General features: G+C 35.9%; 1 protein-coding gene across 3 annotated transcripts in view; it reads right to left on the bottom strand.

The window, feature by feature from the left end:
- The window catches only part of CDH10 (cadherin 10), a 93134-nt gene that overhangs the window by 3679 nt on the left and 65289 nt on the right, over nucleotides 1–24166 (bottom strand). For all 3 annotated transcript variants that reach the window (XM_057399427.1, XM_057399426.1, XM_057399428.1), the window contains exons 4-10: nucleotides 19243–19362; nucleotides 18471–18638; nucleotides 14096–14283; nucleotides 10999–11252; nucleotides 8643–8779; nucleotides 6223–6344; nucleotides 388–496 (exon numbers count right to left, since the gene is read on the bottom strand). In XM_057399427.1, coding sequence (XP_057255410.1) covers nucleotides 388–496; nucleotides 6223–6344; nucleotides 8643–8779; nucleotides 10999–11252; nucleotides 14096–14283; nucleotides 18471–18638; nucleotides 19243–19362 — 1098 coding nt within the window. The remainder of the gene's footprint in view (nucleotides 1–387; nucleotides 497–6222; nucleotides 6345–8642; nucleotides 8780–10998; nucleotides 11253–14095; nucleotides 14284–18470; nucleotides 18639–19242; nucleotides 19363–24166) is intronic.

Raw genomic sequence — 24166 nt, 5'->3', positions numbered from 1 at the left:
AACTATGCAACAGAAGGCTGAAGAGAAAAACCTGAACTTGCCAGCTGAAGCCATTTTTGAAATCTTTTTGACTCCTTTGGTCAAGCATTTCATCTGGCTCTTCACACTAAACCAACACTTTTACTGATTTTCTTTACAACTTCTTTTATCACATTTTTGCCATTCTAATTTGTGCCACGTTAATTTTTGCCTCCCTTACACAGATAAAAATGTAGAAATGCACACGTCCCAAACCACAGACATTCACACAGAATTATTATTATTGCTAGCAGCAGCCTTAACAGCTTTTCTATATATTGACAGAAATCAAAAGCAGATACGCACTCCAGGAATGTATGCCAGAGAGTAAAAATAAAACTCTTTCTGTGAAACAGGCATGAATTTTACCTTCATTATCCTGAACAGTGAAGTTAGGGTTAACAGCAGCTAAACTGAAGAAAAATTTTTGTCCACCAACAGGGTCATCTTTGTCTACTGCACTTATGGTTTGAATAAGCTGCAGGGGAAAAAAAGCAAGCAAACAAACAACAAAAAGCCCAACTACAACTAGGTTTTTGACACAGCTGTATGATTAAGAAGACTTGAAGTGTCAGACAACTTCATATTCAGGCTATACACATACTGACTTAACACTTAATCTGTAGGTCATATTAACTGAACAAATGTTAAACAAGTGTATATAAAACCAAGATTTTTCTATTTATTAGTATACCAAAATACCCCAGTAAGATTCCTGAGCAGAAAAATGCTAGTTGGATTATATACATTTTGACTCTTGTAAAACATTGTAGCAGACTCTACAGATGCACCACCTCAGAGTGGAATGAAATTCTGATGTCACAATTCTCAGAGTAAGACGGATCAGGTCAGATCAATACTTGGACAGATTGATTTCTGCAATGACTACAAAAAAGTTTGGGTATTTAGGGGGAAGTAATGGCAAGCCCTTTACCAGCATGTATGTGTCAGGGTGTGCATGTGTGTGTGTGTGTAGAACATATGTGTGTCTTTTCACTGAAGTTTCTATCAGAATGTCCTTTCCCAAACAAAATGCATTGTTTTACAAATTTATTGCTTTATTTCAGAGTGGTTTATTTTTATACCATAGCAATAAAAACTGTACCTATGGCTGAATTTTTGTAGAAGCAGGCATGAATATCCAGTTATGTTCCTACGTTTAACTTGTAGAAAATAGGTTGACCTTTAGCATAGATAATTTTTATTACATCCGATTTCTGACACTACTTATTCCCTGTGTCATAGTTGTTAAACCCTGTTTGTTTTTCCTCTTCCAGTTCTTCCAAATACAGCCACTTCTCAGTATCATAGCTTTTGTCAGGGCTGATCGTTTTTAACATCAATAATTGCAATGTACTCCTGTTTGCCTCAAAAATGCATTATTAACTCCCAACTTCTTTCTGTGCATCCAGAATACACCAACAAATTTCTTCATGAGGCAAGAGCTGGATTTCTCTTAATACAGCTGCTTGCTTGCTTTCTCAACTGGAGTTTTGTCTTTCTCTAGATTCGTTTTCTCATATAAACATCTAATAACTTAGTTAACAAAAAAAATCCCAGATAATACAAGCAAAGAATACTACTTGGGTTTAAGTAAAGAACCTTTTAACTATTTAGTGAGCAAATAGCAAATAAATATTTAGAGGGTTTTGCGAAATTAAGTCAAGAAAACAGTAGTCCATTTTACTTCGTAACTGAAGACCATGAATGCAGTCACTGAAAATCAACTATTGCACTTCTGAGTGTCCATACAATTTAAAAGGAGCATGTAGAATTTTTTTTGTAGCCTAAAATCTTTTACAGTTTAGAGGGATTGTTCACCTAGTACGGCACTGCCAATCACTATCCCTTTTCAGAACAACAGACAGCAAGAAAAGAACTCATATTAATTCTTCCATCCCTCACTTGTTGTAGCAATTAAAGTGCTCTGGGAACGTGTCTGTTCAAATAATGATCATGTTTAACCTTATGAAATAATTTTGAGGCAAATTCATCTAACTTGCTTGCATTGGGGATTAAAAAAGCTTGTGTTTTCTGTTGCAAGCATCATTTAGATATGAAAATGTAAGGATAATTAAAAAATGCCAGCAAACATTTGGTTGACTAAATATTACACAGTGTCAGTTTATTTGCTGATACATTTCATTAAAAGACAAAGTTTTAAGGATGATCTTAGTGAAAATGTTTAGATACATTGTGACATTTACAGCACCTCTAAATTGTAAAATACATCACAAACAAAAGCATTATTTGCTTTGCTATTCGCAATTAGAACCTAAACTTTAAAATGCAAATTTATTTTGCAAATGAGGATATTACTGGAATTTCGCACTGGAACTGCATTGCTAGCTCCTTTTCAAATAAGGCCACGTACACATTCCAACAGAGCAAGTACTCATCTGTTTGAGTATGGCTAGTTCTCCTTGCAGTGTCACTGGTGCACTCGAGTTCCTCCTGTATGTCATCACAAGGAACACGCTATTCACCAGATTGGGAGCTCAGTGTTGGTGAAGTTTATTTAAGGGTTGGCCTTTGGTCTTTGGAGTGAGCAGCACCTTTCTGTTAACTTTTTGAAGCACTGCATGGTCACTTGTGCACTTTCAAGGCCTGTACATGAAGCAAGCTTCAGACAACACATACAAACACAACATAAAAACGAGCAAGAGGGAAAACAGATTCCTCTTGCATTGCTGAGAAATAATAAAAGTAGAGATGTAGTCAATTATATAGGTTATTTTGGTGATTTTTTTTGCTAGCCTACTCCATCTTTCCTGAAAACAATTACAGCAGCATCACAGATTTGGGTATCCTAAGGTATCTTTGACTTCCTGATAGTTGAGCAAAAAAGAGTTATCACGGCTTCTGTTTAAGAGAAGGTTGAGGTCTGGAATCTGGATTTTTCTTAAATTTTTTAAAAATTTTTTTTAGGGTTTTTTTTTTTTTTTTTCTTCAAAATAGCTCTATTTGTTTTACTTATTTTCTCCACTCCCCTTTATTTCACTGCTTCTGATCAAAACGAAGGAGACAATGAGCATCCCATTGTGGTACAGGAAATGCAGACAGTAAACTCTGCCTTAAAGGTCGTCTACAACACAGTGTTAGAGTAGGACAAAGTGGTGAACAACCAAAGGGAAGTAAAGAAAACTAACCAGTTTCCCATTTAAACGTCACAACATACTTGCATCAGGTGCAGGTGCCCATATGCTGTCAGCACCAGCAGCACCGAGGCCCTGCCCCGGCGTCCCCTGTGCGTAGTGGCCGGCGCTGCCGGGTGCCAGACACAGCCGGTCCCAGCCGGCTCCAACGGCCCCACCGCAGCACAGAGCTGAGCCCCTCAGCCATGGCCGGGCGCCTCGGGAAAAGCCTGGGTAAGGAAGGGCAAACGGTGCCCGGCAGCCAGGGCTGAGGGGAACCGGGTGAGAAACAGCCCTGCGAGCCCCGAGGGCAGAGCGGGAGGAGGGCAGGAGGGGCTCCGGGCGCCAGGGAGAGATGTCCCTGCGGCACCGGGAAAGACCCCGGTGGGGCGGGGGTTTCCCTGCAGCTCTGGAGAGGACCACATGCTGCAGATTTATCCTGAAGGAGTGCAGCCTATGGGGAATACCCACAGTGGAGTTGGGAAAAGTGTGAGGAAGAAGAAGCGTCACAGGAGGTTGAGGATTCAGCAGCTGTTGTCTTTCTTTCTTGGTCGAGTGGCTGGGTGGGCACCTAGCTGCTGTCCAAGGTCAACTCATGCATTCTTTTTCTTTTGGCAGGTCATTTACAAAGGGAGAAGAAAGGGCCCGTCTTCTGACCATTACTATAGTGAAAATGAGTATGTAGAAAAAACATTCTCAGCTTCCATGTACAGTCTCTCTAAAGCAGGGCTGAATTCTGTTTTCTACACTGATTCCTTTTACCTTAAAGAATCTTTGAAGTTGGCTGCTGAGCTGCCAGACGTGTGGCAGCTGGGAGCTGACAAAACCAGTGGGAATCCATCTGCCCAGATGCCCAGGTCTTAACTCTTTTCACCTAGGGGTGGAGGACAGCTGAACTTATTTGTATACAGGGCCATAGCAGTCCAGGAATTTCTCTCCTTTTTTCCCCTCAGCTCCTATTGAGTCAGCCTTGTACAGTTCCCATGGATGTCTGTGTCCCTTTATGCCATCACACTAAGGGTGTTCTCTTTTTTGGGGGGTCAAAAGAACAACCACCATTAAAATGAGACACATCCCTATATATTATAGTGTGTGTCTATATATGTGTATATATATGTGTATATTCTATATACACATCTATACAAATTAACTAAATGGAAATTTCAAGGGAAAATGAAACTGGAAAACTATAATACTCAGTAAAATGTTTGTCAGTGGGAGACAAGAAATATTTAAATGAATACCACAGAATTCATGAATGGTGAAATATTGTAATAGTTTCAGTGATCTAACAGAAGATTTCAATTAGTTCATAGATCAAACATGATTATGAAAAGGTGAAAGGAAAAAAGTTAGCATAAATATGGGAGGAATAAACTTAGAGCACCATGTTCAGTATGGATTGGTTAGATTCAATCTCAGGACAGCCTGAATTCCAAAATAACAAGTCTAATTTATGATCTTCCAGTAAGCAAGAAGAAGAATATAATTACATTCAAATGGACTATTCATGTTATCTTGCATTGCAATTCTTTCTTTTCCTGTGGATTTTTTTTTTTTAAATCGCAACTTAGGTTTTCTTTAGTAAAAAAAAAGAAGTTTATAGGCCTTTTAGTAGACTTGCCACTTTTTTCCTGATAAAGGAGACACTTCTGAGGTCTGTAACAATTTGAATAAACATTTATGGATACATAAAACTTACTCAGCTTTTCATTTTAGCTTAAATGATTGTTGAGCGTTATTTAAACTTTTTAACAGACAGCTTTTTCTGAATGCAAAAAGAAAACCAGTGGAATGCAAAAATAACTTTTATATTCTAAATTATACTGATCTGAATATTCTGGATAGCTCAGAAAAAATAAGAGTTCCTCAAAACATGTTTATATGATAATATAATTGTTCTAGTGAACATTTTCTGTTCCCTCTATAGTCAGTCACCTGGACAGAGTAAGATTTGTGAATTAATGCATTTATTTCTTTTACCCAGAATTCTTTTCATGAAACTGGAAGAGGAAAATTCAGTGCTTTTAATTTTCCAATTCTTAATCCGTATCTCATATTGAAAATTATTACATGTTATTTTAGAATTTATAGAAGACATTGCAACTGTCAAAAGTTCTATATGTTTAGCCACTGATTTCTGTTCACCTAACAGCTTGAATTCTCTTGTAACTGTCATGCCAGACAAATGCCCTTGCTTAGTACCATTATATATCTTATGCTTTATAAATTTGGGCCTGTTCTAATTTCCCGCTGATATTACTTTAGAAAGAAGAATGGCAACCTGAATGTAAAATTCGTAATACAACCTGAATGCCACACCTATAGGATTTAGAGAATTAAGATAAGCTGGCACTTCTCCCACATTCTGTTCAAAGGTGCTGAAATGATTGCACTGAGGTGCTACTGCTGCCATTTTAAGGGATTTATTATTGGCTGACTGTACTCTTGGACATGCGGTGCTGTAATAGGAAAAAAGTTTTTTAACCGTTCTAATAAGCAGCTGCCTATTAGGAGCTAGATAATAAGCAGTTCAGCCATTACACTTAAGCTGAAGTACACATTCTGTATCCTCTAAGAGGCAAAACAAAGTATTATGTTACCAGTTCAGAAAAATGTATGTTTTCACAAGTTTTTGGTGCTATAATAAAAGATGTCTAACATAAAAAAAAACGTGTGACAGATGTATGTAATCACCATCAGGATGGACTGAAATACATCTGAAATATGTTATTTGATAGTTTTTAAAAATATAACGGAAACATTTTGTAGTTGCATGTAACATCTTACTTGGTGAAGATAATAGCAAAACTAATTATGACCATGTCTCTTGGATATACCTATAACCCTACAGTAGTATAGGGTTAGCTAAACTAAAGTGGTAATTCACACAGATGCTGTTGTAATATATTGATATTTCACTCTAAGCTTCACCTACAAAGCTACTTTGCTTTCATTTTTAACATTTCAAAAGCTATTTCAGACATGATTCCTCGCAGGTGACAGGCATGATCTACAATTAAGTGCCATAGCAAAACTGGAAAATGGGAAGTGTTTATCAAAGGCATACCTGTCCAGCTCTCGCATTTTCACAGACAAAAGTATCATAGAATACTGCAAACTGTGGGGCATTGTCATTAACATCCAAAATTCTTACATAGACAGGAACACGGGTGGCATCTTTGGGGTTGTCTGACAGAAGAGAAAAAAAAGAGTTTATTTTTGTACTAAATGCGTTCCAGTTTCTTACAAATTTCATGAGCAATAGTCATAGAATCATAGAATGGTTAGGGTTGGAAAAGATCTTAAGATCATCCAGTTCCAAAACGCCCTGCTATGGGCAGGGAAGTCATGCAAGATTAGGAATGAAACAGGTCAAAATTTAGCATACAAACTGATACCAGATACGAATCAGACCTCCTGAAAAATAAGATGTTTTGCTTAGGGTAAAAAGTAAATTAAAAGTATTGGTATCCAGTAAGCAATTAAGATTTCTATGTGAAAACAGGGACTGCAACTGTTAATAATTTACGCAAACGTAGTATATGAAAAGTGTGCCCACTACTGTAATGACAAATTTGGTTATTTGGTAGGCTCAAGAGTATTATTCTGCTGTAAGGTTTTTATTTTAAAATTATTTGCCATTTGTTTTACACAGAAAAGATGTTACTGACTTTGAGCATTGTGCTGGTTTTGGCTGAGGCAGAGTTCACTTAAACCACGACATGCATATATGTTTTGAAAAATTTTCAAGCCTGATTTTCCTTTCTTGTTCTTTAGTAAGGGGGAGAAGTTCCACCAAAGCCAATGAAAGCATCCCCCAAATAATATAGCAACAAATTGATTAGAATCAGAGTTTTTATGTTTAAATAACCATAAAAATGTGAATGTAAATTTTCAGACCTTAGGTTAAGAAACAAGAATAGCAACCTCCCCCTCTTGCCAAATGCCAAACCCTTATTATTACTTAAATGAGTTCTCATTAGTATAGGTTAATTCTGGAATACAAGTGTCCCTATTCTCACTTGCTGATCTAGTTGCCATACCAAGAATCTGAAATAATACCTAGGAGTAAAAAAGGTGCAGGCATTCCTTGGAATTCTCTTGGATATGATTTTGAAGCTTTAATTGAATGGGATAAGTAACAGTAGAGATAAATCAAAATTACAGGTTTTTTTTTTTTCTCCTTTTAAGCTGCTTCAAATAAAGCAGCAAACTTTCAGGAGTAGCTGGCGTTAAGTTCACTTGTTATTAATAACACCTTTGCTAAAGAGTGTGATGTGGATCTTTCTGACATCCTTAGTTGTTTAAAATGTCAGGTTTCAGGCAGTTTTTCATAGCCTTTTGCATTCTTGTACTAACTTTCCAAATAAATTCTGTTTGTAACACTGCTTTCCCATTGCATCATGCTTTACAGGTAATATATTTAAAGACCTAAATCTCCCCAGTCACATTTTGCTCCAAAACTAACATACCACTTTAGAGATTGCCAACACTCCAAGTAGGTCCAAAATGTAAATATGTATAAAGTAACCCTACATGGAAATACATTTAGCACTGTGATACAATCATACAAGAATACTAAGCTTTTTCATTATATAAATACTTCTAAAAAGTACTTGTACAATGCTGGACAGCACTGTGAAGTACTGTAAGCTTGGGACAACACATTGTGAATGAAAAAAAAAAACACAACAAAAAAAAAGGCTTAAAAAATAAAAAATACAGCTATCAGGTGTGCTCAGTACAAGCAGCCTATTAGTCTGGTCTGTAGAAATGGGAACAGGCCCTGCAGTGTAGCTCTTGCCAACCTTGTTTCACTGCTGATGAGCACATTTTTTTTATTTTTTTTTTTTTTTTTACTGATACAGAATTAACCCTAAAAAAATGCTAGTGTCTTTGAACACAAGTGATCTTCACTGGCTGATTTAAAAAATCAGAGCCTTGTCCCTTAGAAAATTGTCTGTTGGGTGATTATTATTAGTTAATAACATAGCAGGCTTAGGAGGATTTCTGCTTTTGTATTTCTAGTTTTAACATGAAAATATTCCAAGAAATCCTACAGTATTGGGATCAAACTGAACCTAACTTGTAAGATGTATTGATTGCAAGAGTTGTAAGTGTAGATACGATAGGAAGAGATAATGAAATTATTTCTAAGGAAATAAGGAAAACAATAGAGAAAAAAAATAGATTATCATCCTGACCTCTGCTACCTTAAAAGCAAAATCATGTCACTGTGCTCAAAGAAAAGTAATGAAACAGAATTTCATTTCAGAATGAACTTGAACATTAAAGATCAGTGTTGGATGTAGGTGAGAAAAAGATACAAGGAGGCAGCTGTTGTTAGCTACCCCCAATTTACTTTCCCAGAATATCTAATAGAAAGGGGCAGGATGGAAGGAAGAGAGTGTTTTTCTCATGAAGTCACAGCTGTAAACTTTGCAGGCTAAGGAAAACTGAAAGGAAGAAGAGACCAAATTGGCTTACTGATCTCAGCTGCTATAACACTAAGATTGTGCCATTGTGATATCTCACGGTCAAGTGGCTTAGAAGTATAGATGGACCCGTTTCCAGAATGAATATTAAATATCCTGTCAAGGTCAGTATGACGATCCAGAGAAAACCTAAATATGGATAAAGAAAGGAAAAGTATTGTCATGATAGAAAATAGAGGAAAGCATATGTCAATACAATTTTTAGGTTCTATGTATTACATTACAAAGGTCACTTTTGAGAACACATATATTTAGTTTTTATAAACATGAAAATTCTCAAGGTTAATTCCATAGAATGAGGAATAAAAATTGCAAGAATTTCATAAATATACAATATATCTGAGCTTTTATAGACATATGAGAATCATTAAAAAAGCCAGAATTTCAGTATAAAAATTACAGGATTTTTTAAACCTGAAAGGAAAATTGTCTTCGATGTACTGTTCTTTCAGACTGAGACTGACATCTAATTTATAAGCTTTTCAAAATTACTGTTATAAGCTCTGCTTCTGTACTTTAGAATGTATTAATTTACTGGAGCTCAAGTTTAAAAAAAATAAGTTAAATAAAGTTCACATGCAGAACTTTCAAGAATATAATGATGTCAAGGGACATTCTGTGTTGCTATAGTTGCTGTACTTCCACAGGCAAAAAATTCTAATACAATATGGCAAAATGTATTGTTCTATTTTTTTTTGTCAATGTTTTTCCTTTTTTCTTTTTTTTTTTCCTAATACTTAACACTGCCTTCAAAGTTAGGGTTGAACCTTTGATGTGGAATTTAACGTAGGATTCTGGCAGAATTGGGCCAAATTAGAAAAAAAGGTCTGCTAGTACACGTGTATAGTACAACAGAAACAATTGCTCATATTTCCATGAACTTTTATGAGGGATCTAAATAGTTCATTAAGTGCATCTGGATTTATTTACACTATTCAACTAAACTGAACCAAATGAAAAAAAAATGCTATAATATGAAAATAATGTCTGTCACATTTTGGTGGGTTTTGTTTGCTCACTTCACCACATACAGTAATATAAATATGTAAACAAAAAAAAATTTCAACAAATAAGTGCAACAGGAAGTTGTTTGAACTCAATTTATAGAAAGCTGAACTTATAATTTTAATAAACAGAAGCTAATATTTTAAAATTAACAGAAAACCAGAAATAAAACCACAAACATGAATCAATTTTACAACCCAAAGCTACAAGATTTTTTTTAATAGCAGTATTAATGTATTACACAAACTTCTCTAATTTCAAAGTATGACACTTTTCAAAATCCTTTTGTTTAAATGTCAGCTGTTAATTTCTGGGGTAAACAGATAGTACTTTGTATTTAGTATTGATATTGTAACAAGTAAAATCCTGTAAATACTTATTCTAAGTAATCATTGTTTGAATGAATATACAAGGTTGTTCTGCAACTTGAGGAACAGAGGAAATACTAAAGAGAATTTGATCTGTGCTATGCAATTGCTTTAAAGTTCTTGTCTTCAACTAGATAGCATTAAATGAAAGCTAATGAAATGACTGTACTATGAACAGCATTATCAAATATATCTTTGATTTTTTTCTTCAAGCAAATTAAATCTAGGTTCAATTGTCCCTGTCACTTTTTAGAAATTTCTTTGCCCTTATTATTGGTTTGCCTCACCTGCCTCTTCTAAATTTTCTGTGAGAGAATGAAAAGAAACATAAACAAAACATAGAAAAATGACATAAAATAATCTTTAGGTTGCTACTCTGTGTAAATAATAGTGATGATACCTGCTGCATGTATCATCACTACTTGATTCATCAAGTTGTGTCAGAAACAAATTAAGCTAATGCTCCAAGTTTGTTCTTTTTCCAGTCACGATTTAGAAAATACAACTACTAAAACTGTCAGTTGTCTCATGCAATTAGAGTGGGTAAAAATGTAATTCTAAGTTATTTTTATACTCTTCAATTTCAGATGCTTGCTGTTGTCTCCTATCTTTTCCATACACACGAATCACCATAGAAGAAAATTAGATTCAGTTTAATTTCCTAATCCAGTTTTACCAGCTGGGCCTCATTAAGAAGTATGTGCCAATTGACTTTAGAGTCAGTAAATAAGGTTGTTTTGCCAGAATATAATTTTTGTACTTTGTTCAGTATTTCAAGACAACACACATCCAACTTGGACAGTGTTGCTTACCTGTTTCTTAAGGCTTATACAAACACACCCACCAACCTCACCCCTGCAAAATATAGCTTACTACATTCAGCTAGATGCAATGTAGTATGTAGGATCTAATAGTAGCAGAAAAAAATTAAAATATATTAATTTTTCAATGTCTAACTTCTTACTGGAGTATTACCTTATTGGACTTGAGGCCGAATCAGGATCCCGTGCCATCACCGTTCCTATAATTGTCCCCAGCTCAATATCTTCATGAACCTCAAAAAGGTAAGAAGATCTGCTGAAAATGGGAGGTTCATCTACATCTTCTACAGAGATTTTCACAATAGTTGTATCTTTGAAAGGCCCAAGATAATAGAAACGTGGATCCACATGAGTATTCTCAGCTTCTACTTTCAAGGTATAAAGTCGTCTTGTCTCATAGTCTAGTGGCTAAAAATGAAGACGATAACATTCATTAAATTACATTATATATTGACAGATGTTGACTCACATACATAATGGAAACTGAAAAGGACTCAAGCTTTGTCGGATCCTGCCCTGGGCTGGGAGAATCCCAATAGTGTTTAAATTTTCCACAGCAGAGTAAAAAATTTCCATTGTTTTTAGAGGAAGTTCCTTTTCCTAAGTATTATTTGAATTATCATAGCACTACCAACAAAAAGATTTTTCAGTAAAAATCTACTGATTATTTACATAATTTTTCAGTCATTTCACGAGAATATTTAAAACTATCATACAAACATTTAAAATACTTGAAATACAGACTTAGAAATAGTGACATTTCAAAACAAGGTATTAATACTAATATTTCCCAGGAAATACTAAACTCTTGGATACACAAAATGGCCGGAGTATCCTTATTGTCAAACAAATGTAAGTAGCCTTAAATATCAGCAATGTTTTATGTTTCTTTTAAGGAAGGGAAGGTGTGTCAAAGTTCTCAGTATGTAGAGAAACAGTAAGAGCTTAATATTTTTCCATTTCATTTATTTTAATGAATCCAACATCAGGGATTTTTTTTTTTTTTTTCCCAAAATAGATTTGACATTTTTGTCAGCGGTTCCTTTTTAAAATGGAAGAAAGAAAGGTTCAGGATTACAATTAGGAACCATTTTGAGTAGAAAAGAACCTTTATTCCTTCAAACTTTTCTGTCATAGATGCAAAGTGTTAGCTAATTAATGATACTCAGGAAATGAGCAAGCTGAGAATTTACCTTTCTGACACAAAAAGACTCCCTGACCTACCTCAAAATCTCAGGGAAATAACAAACTGGTGGTTTTCATTCATCAGTGAAAAGGGTGATAGAAGACTTGTTTTGTTTTTTTCTCTGCCTACCTGCTTTAAAATACAAATTAATATTCATGAAAGATACCAGAAATTTAAATATTCTATTTAAGAGCAGAAAGTCCAGTGAAAGAATGAGTTTCCCCTTTGCCCCCAATATTCTTTTTTAATAGTATTTAGAACAGAAGGGAGAATATCTATGACTATAACAGAAATGCAACACAGTGCTGCCATTTAACCTAGATCTGAGACTATCAGTGTGTTTTATAAAGTGCAGCCTGCTGCTGTTAAGAGATGATGGTGTCAAGCCTATAAGAAAGAAGCCATGTTAGTCCTCCTTTATTCTAACTAGCTGGCTTAATTTGAAGGTGTTCCATGAAGATATAAACTTGCTATGAGTACATTCACGTCAAGTTTGGACATATCTTCAGGCTATACTGCAAAACCTGGATTATGCTGGTATTCCAACATATCACTAGTAATTAACAAAACTGTCCCAAATATATGAAATTTTGGCAAAGCAATTATTTTGGCTGTCAGAATTTGTTCAGAAAACCTTGTACAGAAAATGCTTTACTACAGCAGGTATTAAATTCAGACTTAGTAACCTATGGGCTCAGTAAAGGAACATTAGCTGTAGTTGTTCACCACTGAAAACATAATGATAATCAATGTGGAAAAACAGTTAAAAAATATTGGCATAAATGAACAAACTGAGGATATCTTCTTCCTTGCTAGTTAATGCTGTTTTCTGTGCTGTTTAAATAAACTACTTATTTATCAATATGAGAAAGCATCCTGAAAATTGCAAAGCATGTCAGATTGTTAATGACAAAATAAGATCTTGTTCATTAGTATTTTTGGTGACATTTTTGGAGCTGCTGTGTTATAACAATTTTTGTTTTTGTGCTTGATCAAGTTATTAGACTGTTTTTTCAAGACAATTGATCGAATATAACGGCAGTCTGGTTTTCTTCAGTGTGAAAAATCGGAAGCAAGGAAGCAAGCAAGGAGCATCTCAAGGGAAGCCTTTGCAAACTTCTAGGAAGTGAAAACTGATCAGGCCTCTAACTCTATATTTTAATTCCTTCCCAGATAAGTTGCAATGCTGACTATGAACATAGAAGAAAAGAGATTTAAAAGGAACACACTGATCTTTGCAGAACTTACCTTTTCCTTGTTTGCCATATCAGATATGCAGATACATTTTACAGTAGTGTTTAATTTGCTGTTCTGTGCTTAAGATTTGTTTTAAAAGATAATACAAACAGTATTTTATGTTAGAAAAACTGCCTGTACTCTTCAGAAACACTTCTCAAAATTGGTAGGAGAAGGACTTAGGGACTTCTGGAAGGGAAATTCATTTGAGAAGTTGCTGAGGATCAGGTGAATTGCATTTCTAAGTGTGAAATCTTACACTTCTGGAAGTGCTTTGACATGCAAGACAGAGGGCAAAGCTAAAGCTAGCCTTGAAACAGGGACACTGTCATTATTCACTGTTCATATGTTAACCAGCTGATGTGTCAGAAATAAAAGCAAAACAATATAGCTTGCTACTCCACTTCTGTGAGTGTGTTTGTGTTCTGGCATACACTGGTAACCTCACTTGATAAGAATATCCTAGAGAAGGAAAACATGTCTCGCAGTAGTGAGTGAACTTCATATTGCTTGCTGAAGAAAATAGGTTACACGAATAGTAAAGAAGCGTATTTGAAATCAGAGATAATTAGTACCAACACAGTGGGGATGGGCCATTTTTTATGTACCTTTCTGGAAATAATGCTTTAAATCTATGCTGCATCTCAGATATTGTTACCACATGTTACTTACAGTTCATCTTAAAAGAAAATAGTACCTTACTGATAGGGGATGCTTGCAAACATTAAGCAGTTAGAACATATCATCTTATGATCTAGACACTTTTTTTGCAGTGAACATTTGTGGCATAACATTGACACAAAAATCATTTAGTGAATGTTCTTAACACCTTTCGCACAGTTATGATGCCTTCCTGTGTGTCCTTTTGTGTCACAATATCAAACATATCTGTTCCATCGCCATCTATTATTCTGTACTGTACTTCTGCATTTTTTCCAGTGTCTGCATCTGTGGCTTTGACGCTGCCAATGGCCGTCCCAATTGGAGAGGACTCGGGGATGCGGAGGTGGATGGTACCTAGCAAAGAAACAAAGAACCACTCAGGAGCCCCATAGGTGTTAAGTAAGACTGTGTCACACAATTGCTGACAGCATATTGTTCTGTATCTTTATGCTAGAGAACTCGTCAATTAATACTGGGGGGTGGGCAAAATGTGAGGCAGAGAGCAATGCAGAAGAAAACTTTAGGTAAAAGATTGAAAACAAAATCGTAGGAAACAAATTAATTGAAAAACATTATTGAAAAGGACCTCTATTCTATCTCAAAGAAGAATCAGCTAGGTCTTCTGGTCTGCGTCATCCCTCAAATATAATCTGAAAAGACTGCTCTCTGTTCTTTTCAGGCTTCACTCTGCCTCTTTCCCCTTAATATCTAAGGTATTTGGTTAACTTTGGGACACATCTATATAGATGTATACATTTATATTTGGGATACAGTAGATTTTACATCTATTTTATCATGGAAGCAATACCAAGAACGAATCCCGTTCTCTGGCCAAGTCTAAGCAGCAGACTGACATTTCAGCTTTCAAATTTAGATAGTCAGATACAATATTAAATACATTTGAATGACATCTTAATGCAGGATAAGTTTTTGAAAATCCACAAGCAGACAGTATGTCCATACTTGTTAAACCAGTTAATTCATACTTAAATAAGGCTTATGAATATTGCAATTTTGGTTTCGTGCTACTTTTCTAGCTCGGTTGTATTCCTTTATTGTGGTCTCACAGAGCTGATAAGAAACATAGGAATAAAACTGTCACCATTCAGACATGCTGCAATAAATTAAAATAAGTATCTTACCATACTTTTTAGTATTCTATGTCCTAGCCTTACTGTGAAAACTGTAAATAAGGGTTGAGATCTTTGGTCCCATCTGTCAGAACATACGGTAGGAAAACATGTGGGACACATTATGCACTATGAAGAACTGTCAGAAAAAAGTTTTTAAATTAATGCAGATACAGCTGTCATTACAGAGATGAAAGTTAAGTCATGAAAGCTCTATTGAAAAACATTTTCTTCTTTATCCTCAGTTAACTGTTCCAAGACTTGCTGTTTTACTTACAGACTTCCTAAGGTAAGTAAGGTGAGTTAGAAAGACAGTTAACAGTAACACAGAAGTGGAAATGGTAAAGGCCAGCAATCGCAACAGAAAAAAGTTGAACAGGCTACCCAAAACACAGCACATTTACAAGTCATTACAAATAAGAAGTACAGAAAAGTACATAAAGTGAGTCATTAGTTTTGTGCAATCGGGAAGAATCATAGGCAGAGACCAGTGGCAAGGCAGAATGGGAAGACCACTGGCAACATGATCTTGTAATATCTTCAGGAAAGCACAGGTAAATCATGTGGAGATTATGTGTGTCTCTCAACAGACTATATTACAAACAGGATACAGAGTGATACAGGAACTGTTTTTGTTTTGGAGAATATTCACTGAAAAAAACATATTGTTTATTGGGACATTTGAGACTTAGTTTCTCATTCTACAGAACTCTTTTTTTCTGTTTCAGTATGCTATAGTTTGCCAACACAAAAAAAATCCCAAACCAAAAACAAAACCAAAAAACAATAAAAACCAAAAACTCCAGCAAAATAAAAAAAACAAACAAACAAACACCACATTCACATTTGTAATTAAATGTTGAATGAAAAATATTGAAATTTCATTTCTTCATATAATTTTACTTAGGCAGCTTTTGACATAAAACTGATACATTTTATGGCCACATACACTCCACATTCTATGATATTTTTTTTCTCAGTCACATTTTGGTGTTTCAGTTGAGTGATTCATCTTGCATTTGCTCTGACATTTTCATTACCTTTCTCCAATACATAAATCTGTGTACTTTGCTACATTAGTGCATAATCTGTTTGTAATCGCCTGATGGTTAAAAAAAAACTAACCAAAAACAGAAGAAAAACTCCTCTGCTCCAATTAAGTATTTATTCAGTACTGTGAGACTACAATGAAAAACCACCTTTTTCTCAATTAATATTTGTATGTCATAGTTAGTTTTATAGTGTGTCAGCATTCCCCATATTTTTTTCTAAAGTGCTTAAAACTACATCCCTAAGCTACGCTTTTGTGGACACTACTTTGACTCCAACTGCAATAACTTGCTCTACAAAGTGATAAGAGCTTATATTTTTAATTACTAAAAAGATAGTTGAAACACAGAGTGAAAATAACCAGAAACCTATAATCTGAAAGATAATTTTATAACAAAATATTGATTTATAGAAATCTTCACCATAGTATGAGAGACTGTTTTATTATTTTTGCCACTGAAGATAGTTAATGCACTGACTAACTATTGGATGCAGCGAGTTTTAAAAACTGTATTGTAACACAAACTATACCAAACTATAGTTATTCATGCAAAATTCTGCTGTCCACCCTTTTTCTCTCACTTCTTCCTCAAAGAGAGTAATTGTCTGCATTTACTCCAGTGAGTTATGTTCTTTCATTTGTCTGTCAGGAATAAAAACGGGAGAATCAAGGAAAGAAAAAGCTTTTCCATGTACTGAGGAGAGTGAAAATCAACTGGAAGATTAAAGTCTATCCACTTATGTCTGGAAATACTTCAGACTGAAAGAATGAAAAAGTAAACTTATTCATGTTTACCCTTCTACCCATTTACTCTCGAATAGGCATATAAAGTAAAGGTGGATATTTTTATAGAGTAAAACAGTCTACAGTCTCACAGAAGATCCAAGTTGCTATAACTCAGATGCACTGAGTTTCAGTCAGACTCAGGCTCCAAGGTTTGTAAACAACTTTTTCCATTTTCCATTTTTTCCATTTATCATTGTCCAACACCATCTCCTTACTTCTGACAACACTTGAAATATTACAGTTGAAACAAAGCTCCAATACCTGCTACATCAGGTCCTTATCTGACTCAAATATTATGTTGGACTGCCAGATAAGTCATGTAAAATTGGTCTAGAAAGTTGATTCTATCATTCTAAGTATTAATTTAATGCACTGTTCAAGAAACAAGAAAAAAGGCCAACCCCAGGTGGAAGTACCAGCATTCCTTGCCTCCATGGCACTCGAGTTACCATAATCCTCTATATGCAAGGGGAACAAGACAAATTGTAAATCAGAAAGTTGTGGAAATACCAAGAACATAAAGTAACAAATTACCAATAAATTCTGTCCAGAACAGGGTCTGTGTGGAAATGCACAAACTGTAAGTATTCAATTGGTCATGATTTTGATACGAAATCACATGGTGATAAATATCTTAGCTAAATACATATATATTAACTACAATGCCAAAATGAACAAAATTTCATACTGCATTTGTGCTATAAAGAGCATGTAAAAATCAGAATCATTTGAAGCCAATTTTGTTATTTTGAGCCTGAAAACTGATAATCAGTAACTAGTGGATACAGTAGAGTTATACAGAAGAAAAAATAGGTGATGAGGATACTTTGAATACTTTAACTATTAAATATGTCCAAACCACTAGCAAAAGGCTTCAAATGTATTTAAAATGCTTCACCTTTAACAAGCTTGATGTTACGCAGTTTAATATTTCCATTTTCCATAGAGATCAAGCTTGTTTTTATATTTTAGTTTGAGGATAAACAGTCTTGATAGCTGTACTATCGGAAGCTAAAAAGCATTATAAAAAGCACTGGTAAACTTAAGCTGTAAAAAAAAAAAAAAAGTTAAATGCCTTTTACTTTGGGAAATTTTCTATTAGGTTTTGTAGCACTGTAACTGAAAAAGTTCAAATCTGCTTGATTCCCTTCAAGTAATTTCTTTTCCACGTTCTTCATGATTAAATATTTAAGCAGATACTACAATTCAAACATTTCCGCATATTTAGAATTACTACATGTTTTATTTTCCAGTGGGGGAGTGTGTAGGATTTAAGCAATAGGTAAGGAAAAAGAACATTGCTCTAATGCTCTTACAAGTCCACCTACTACTCCCTCCCATAGTTCTGGAAAGTATTCCAGATTTCCTGCAGTTATATTTGACCATGTAACTAACAAGCAAATGCTGTAACATTTAATATACTGCTTTAACAATAGTGAATAAATCAGTACATAAGCCTTTTGTTCATGTGTGCCCCATAATCTAGATTTACTGTAAATTAAACCAGATGGTGATTGCTTAACTCTTCACTTTGAAGCTCTTACAGTGCAAGATAACTATTAAATGCAGCTTACTCTGAGGGAATCGAGGTGGATTGTCGTTGACATCAGTCAAAGTGATGTTGACAGTGGTGGTCCCTGATAATCCACCCATCTGGCCTCCCATGTCCTTTGCCTGGATAACTACTTGGTATTGCTCCCTGTTCTCTCTGTTCATGTTTGGCAAAGCAGTCCTGATGATGCCTTAAACAAATAAATAATAATAAAAATGTTAACAATCTCCTTATTTTTTATTTGCAGTAATCTGATGCATCTTTTTTTTTGCATTAGTCTGTGAAATATGTTTCTAAAATATTCACATTTTAAAGTACAAATTTCTGTTCATAAGCTTTATGAATAGCCTTCAGTACAGGCTATCTTTTTGTTAAACAAATTTGCTCCACATCACAGCTCCCTTTCCATTTCATGCTAAAAATAATTCAAGATATTTATGCACAAGTTTTATGAGTAGAAAGGACACCTTTTATTAGCGCAAGTGGAATCATTAAGAAAAAACATTTTCTAGGACACAGACCTTTATTCTTGCCTTTATCAGAAATGTTGCTACTTAGATCCTAAGGTATCAATAGTATCACTGTAAAGTTATTTATAATTCATAGTGTCAGCTGTAATAACTCTGTTTTGTATTTATTATAAGAATTATATATTACGAGAAAAAAGCAATAAAGATTGTTTCATTTCAGTTAGGTTTTTTTTTAAATAATTTTTTTCTTAGGTGATACAAGATTTTTAAAATGAAAAAAAGCCAACAGTTTATGCTAATGGAAATAATGTCAATTTGCCTGACCTGTTTCTGGTTCCACAGAGAAATATGGCTGTCCCTGAAGTATGCTGTAAATTATTCTGGCACTGTTTCCATATGAAGGGTCATCAGCATCCGTAGCTGTAACTTGCACCACAGAAGTACCTGAAACATCCAAGGACAGCTTAGTTTCACATGGTACTAGGTAGAGGTCCCAGAACATCATTTCCCATGCAAGCAGACCACAAAGAAAATTTCTAATAATGTTAATTGGACTTCTCAAATATATTTATGATCTATAGGCAGCTTCAGTACATTCTTCCCTATTTCCTTCATGAATTGAATCTAAACTTCCCTAATCCCACAAATGTGCACAAATACAGGCTGAGCAGAGACTGGATTATGAGCAGTCTTGAGGATAAGACCTTCGGGGTGTTTATCAATAAGAAGATCAACAAGAGCCATCAGTGTGCGCCTGCAGCTGAGGAAGCAAACCTCATCCTGGGCTGCAGGTCGAAGGAGGTGATCACGCCCCTGAACTTCACTCCCATGAGACCCCACCTGGAGTAATGTGTTCAGCTTTGGGGCCCCCAAAAAAGACATGGAACTGCTCAATTTGTCCAGAGGAGGGCCATGAAAATGATCAGAGGGCTGGAGCAGCACTCCTATGACAAGCTGAGAGAGTTGGCTTGTTAAGCCTGGAGAAGAGAAAGCTCAGGGGAGGCCTTGTAAGAGTCTTCCAATACCTAAAATGGGCCTAAGGAATGCTGGAGAAGGACTTTTTACAAGGGCATGCAGTGATAGGACAAGGGGGAATGGCTTTAATCTAAAATATTTAGATTAGGTATAAGAAAGAAATTGTTTACTGTGAGGGTGGAGAGACACTGGAACAAATTGCCCAGAGAATTTGTGGCTGCCTGTCCTGGGTTCAGCAGTAGCAGTCATTTTTCTCCTTCTTAGTAGCCGGTGCAGTGCTGTGTTTTGACTTTTGGCCTGGGAACAGAGCTGATGACACCGATGTTTTAGTCTGACCTAGGACTTTCTGAGCCTCATGCTCTGCCAGGGAGGAGGGAAGCCGGGAGGAAGCAGACAGCACATCTGCGGGGTTGGATGAGGTATTAGTCAGTGCTTGGTCAGGCTGGGGGGTGAGTTATCGGTCGGCAGGTGGTGAGCGGTTGTATTCTCTTCCCTTGTTATTTCTCTTATTATTATTATGGGTGGTAGCAGTAGTGATTTGTGTTATACCTTAGTTACTAAGCTGTTCTTATCTCAACCCGTGGGAGTTGCATTCTTTTCAATTCTCTCCGTCCCTCCGGGAGTACAGGGAAGGAAAGAAAGAGGGGGGAAAGGGGGGGAGTGAGTGAACGAGCTGTCTGGCTGGGTTTAAACCACGACACTGCCCCATGCCTGAAGTGTTCAAGACCAGGTTGGATGAGGCTTTGAGTAACCTGGTCTAGGGGAAGGTGTCCTTGCCCATGGCAGGGGTGTTGGAACCAGATGATCTTTAAGGTCCTTTCCAACCCAAACTATTCTATGATTCTATGAAAATAAATCTCAAACAATTGTATTTGCTATGTAATAAGATGTGTATAATAGTTACTGATGCCTTAATCATAATACACATATTGGTGCAGTACACATACACATGAAACAGAACAAATCATACCAGCTGTCCTCTCTAGCTGCAGTGAGCATGGCTGCATATACTCCCAATAAAATCTATCACACACTTCTGAAAATTGTAGATTTGACCCTTTTCCCTTTAAAGTCTGTGGGAAGAGATTTGGGCTCCTTAATTTCATCACTCACACAGCGTGGTTTACTCAGTGGGTTGTGCTCAGGGTAATGTGTATCCCATTACCCAAAAGCAGCAAGGATGAACTATACTTTTAATGTTGCCTCAGCAATATGGCTTTTGCTTCCACCAGTCAGGTACCTGGTAAGAAAAGTGCAAGGGCAATGCTAGACTTCTGTGTTCCATTCAGGAAGCAGAAGCTGCCACTTTCATATTGGCTGTTGCTTGTAAGAGAAAGAGAAATGTGGTCTCTAGATTTACGCTGAGAGATGAGTAATTATTACAAAAAAAAAACCCACTGTCTGAAACTATGCAAAGAAGCTAACAGGAGGAGTATATCAGGATATCAGTTATGTTGTGCACGTCAACTGTCAAACCATCAGCTTGCCTTGTTTTGCTTCAGTTCACTGAAGTCACTGAAGATGCTAAATACTATAAATACACTGATCTAATCAGAAGGCCAGACCAGAAATCTGAAGATGCTGAATATGATCAGTCCTGTTGGGGGGTTTAAAAGCTGCAGAGTTAGTGTGACTTAGCCAGCACCACCAGGTATGGGTGTTGCTATGTCTTTTACACAGGCACAGGCTGCTTCTGATGAAGTTTATAAGAGTCTAACCTAAGTTCTATAGGACTGCATAAAGGAGACAGTGATGTGGACAATCTGAAACATATAAGAGCATTACAGGAGCTATGTTATTAGTAAGACCTATGAATTCTGTAATTTTCTCCTTGTATACTTGCAAATTTATTATACAGTAAACTAGAACTATACGGTGATGAACTAGGCCCAGAAATAAACAGTCATTTGTCAGATTATTGTAGTTCTCAGAAGGCATATTTTAACATAATTTTAATTATAATGTTAGAATCTCCCTAGGGTCCAGTACTATAATAGTAATTAATGTATTTGGTCCTTTTTAATGTGTTCTTAGCAAGCATCTTTGAACACCATACAACTATTAATGACTTTGACCTTACAGTGTAGACAAATTAGATAAGAATCACTGAAGATAATTAACTAGAAAAAGAATCCACAGAATATCCATTGTAAAGCAGAATTTGAAACTTACATTTCCTTTTCCTTACTCCCACTTATGTGATATTTGACTACAGCATGTACCCTCCATAGTAAATTATCCATACAAATAACAAGTTTAATTAACAGGAATGTTCTGCTCTTTCTAGTGAAAAGCGAGGGAATAATAACACATGTTCTCCCCTAAAATAAACTGTTTAATGCAGCAGAATAACAGAGAAGAAGTGGAAAAGGCTCAATTTTCTGAGAAATCAATGTCAGAAAGGTCTTTGGCTACATGGTACTCCTGTAACTTTGAAAACAATAAGCTGGAAGCAAGTACATCAGTGGGTATTTCTAATTCTTTTAAGACGTTCCTTTAAAGAAAAAATGTTTAATCTTGGGGGTGTTTTTGGGGGGTTTGGTTGGGACTTATTTCCTTTTTTTGTCTCCTCTCCTGATGGTAGGATTTGTGTGCAGAGCAAAATCAAAGTCTGTAAAAAATCTAAAAAATGTAATACAATATTTTGGGTTTTCAAATCTTGTTATTATGGGTACTCTGAAATTCTAAGTCAGAAAATGCAAAAGGTTTGGTGAGATAACTGTAAAAAGAAACAAATCTTTGTTTATAGGAAAAAAAGAAGTAAGTATTATAAGATAAATGCTATGGCAGAGAGGACTAAGGACTGGGAATTGGCAGAATAGCACTAATGAGGGAGTGTACAAAAAAAAAACTATGGAGAAAGACAAGCAAGTAGCTCTAACTGCTGTCTAAAGAGAAAGGCAAAAAGAGAACCACAGATAGAGATGACATGCTAACTGTGGGATACCCAACCTGTAACTCACACGTAAACCGAGAGGGTGATTACATTTTATGAAGCATATATTGATATCACTAAGTCAGAAGCAGAAGAGACCAGTATGGGAGCATGACAGATTGTAGAAACAGCACTGAGAATATGGGATGCAATAAAGATAAGAAATGATTAGAAATACATAGGCTACAAGGGATGAATAGAGAAACAGCAACAAATAAAAGAATGTGATGATTAAAAAAAAAAAAAAAGAGAAAAAGAGAGGAAAAAAAAAGAGGTCTAAATAGCAGGAAGTTCTGAAAACTTGTCTAAAAGATACCAATAGGCAACAACCATGGGAAAAGCTGTATGGCGGAAAATAGACTGATCTGCGGTACTGAAAATAAACCTTCAAATGAGCAGAAAGAGACAGATAAGAGTATGATGGACAGAAGATTTCTGTTAAATCCATAAGAACATTCTGATTTACAAACTTTGAAAGTAAGGAAAAGAAAAAAAGTGAAAGAAAATAAAACATCTAGTAATCATACAAAGACTGCAGGAGAACAGGAAGGATGTCTTTGAGGATACTGACCCAGATCCTAAAGTTGGCCCATTATCTCTGCCTTTACTGTGACTAACGAGCAGCAGGAAAAAGTTGAACAAGATGATGAAGAATTAATGGGCTTTCCTCCAAACACTGTATTTGATAGTAGAAACAGTCATTCTCAGGTATCCATCTGACTAATACCACAGCTTGACTAAGAAATCAAAAATTCTGCTTCAGGTCTGAAAGAGGCTGGTGTATGGCTACATCATGATTTGGTAACTCAAGGATGGGGGAAGATGGAGTAGATAAAGACTTAATAGTCTCTTACCTCCTGGCCCCCTTTGTAGTACCTTATAGTACAAAGCATTGTAGGATGAAGCAAACCCTGTACTCCAAGGGGTGCACAGATTTCCTAATGCTTCTTGCACATTTTTGCTACTTGCACACTTCTGATGCTTTTGGAGAAGGAAGCAGGGCATTAGGAAATAACAGCCTTCATTTATGAATTGGTAATGAAAGCCCGGTGATTAAAAGTTTATCGATTTAACAGGTTATTAATCCTAGAATCATAGAATAGTTAGGGTTAGAAAGGACCTTAAGATCATCTAGTTCCAACCCTCCTGCCATGGGCAGGGACACCTCCCACTAAACCATGTCACCCAAGGCTCTGTCCAACCTGGCCTTGAACACCTCCAGGGATGGAGCATTCACAACTTCCCTGGACAACCCATTCCAGTGCCTCACCACCCTTACAGTAAAGAACTTCCTCCTTATATCCAATCTAAACTTACTCTGTTTAAGTTTGAACCCAT

Source organism: Pezoporus wallicus, unplaced genomic scaffold, assembly GCF_028554395.1.
Source record: "Pezoporus wallicus isolate ANWC-B61680 ecotype Strahan unplaced genomic scaffold, APGP_CSIRO_Pwel_v1 contig_818, whole genome shotgun sequence".
NCBI lineage: Eukaryota > Metazoa > Chordata > Aves > Psittaciformes > Psittacidae > Pezoporus > Pezoporus wallicus.
The sequence above is the reverse complement of the archived record's forward strand: the minus strand, read 5'-3'. Positions and strand labels throughout refer to the sequence as shown.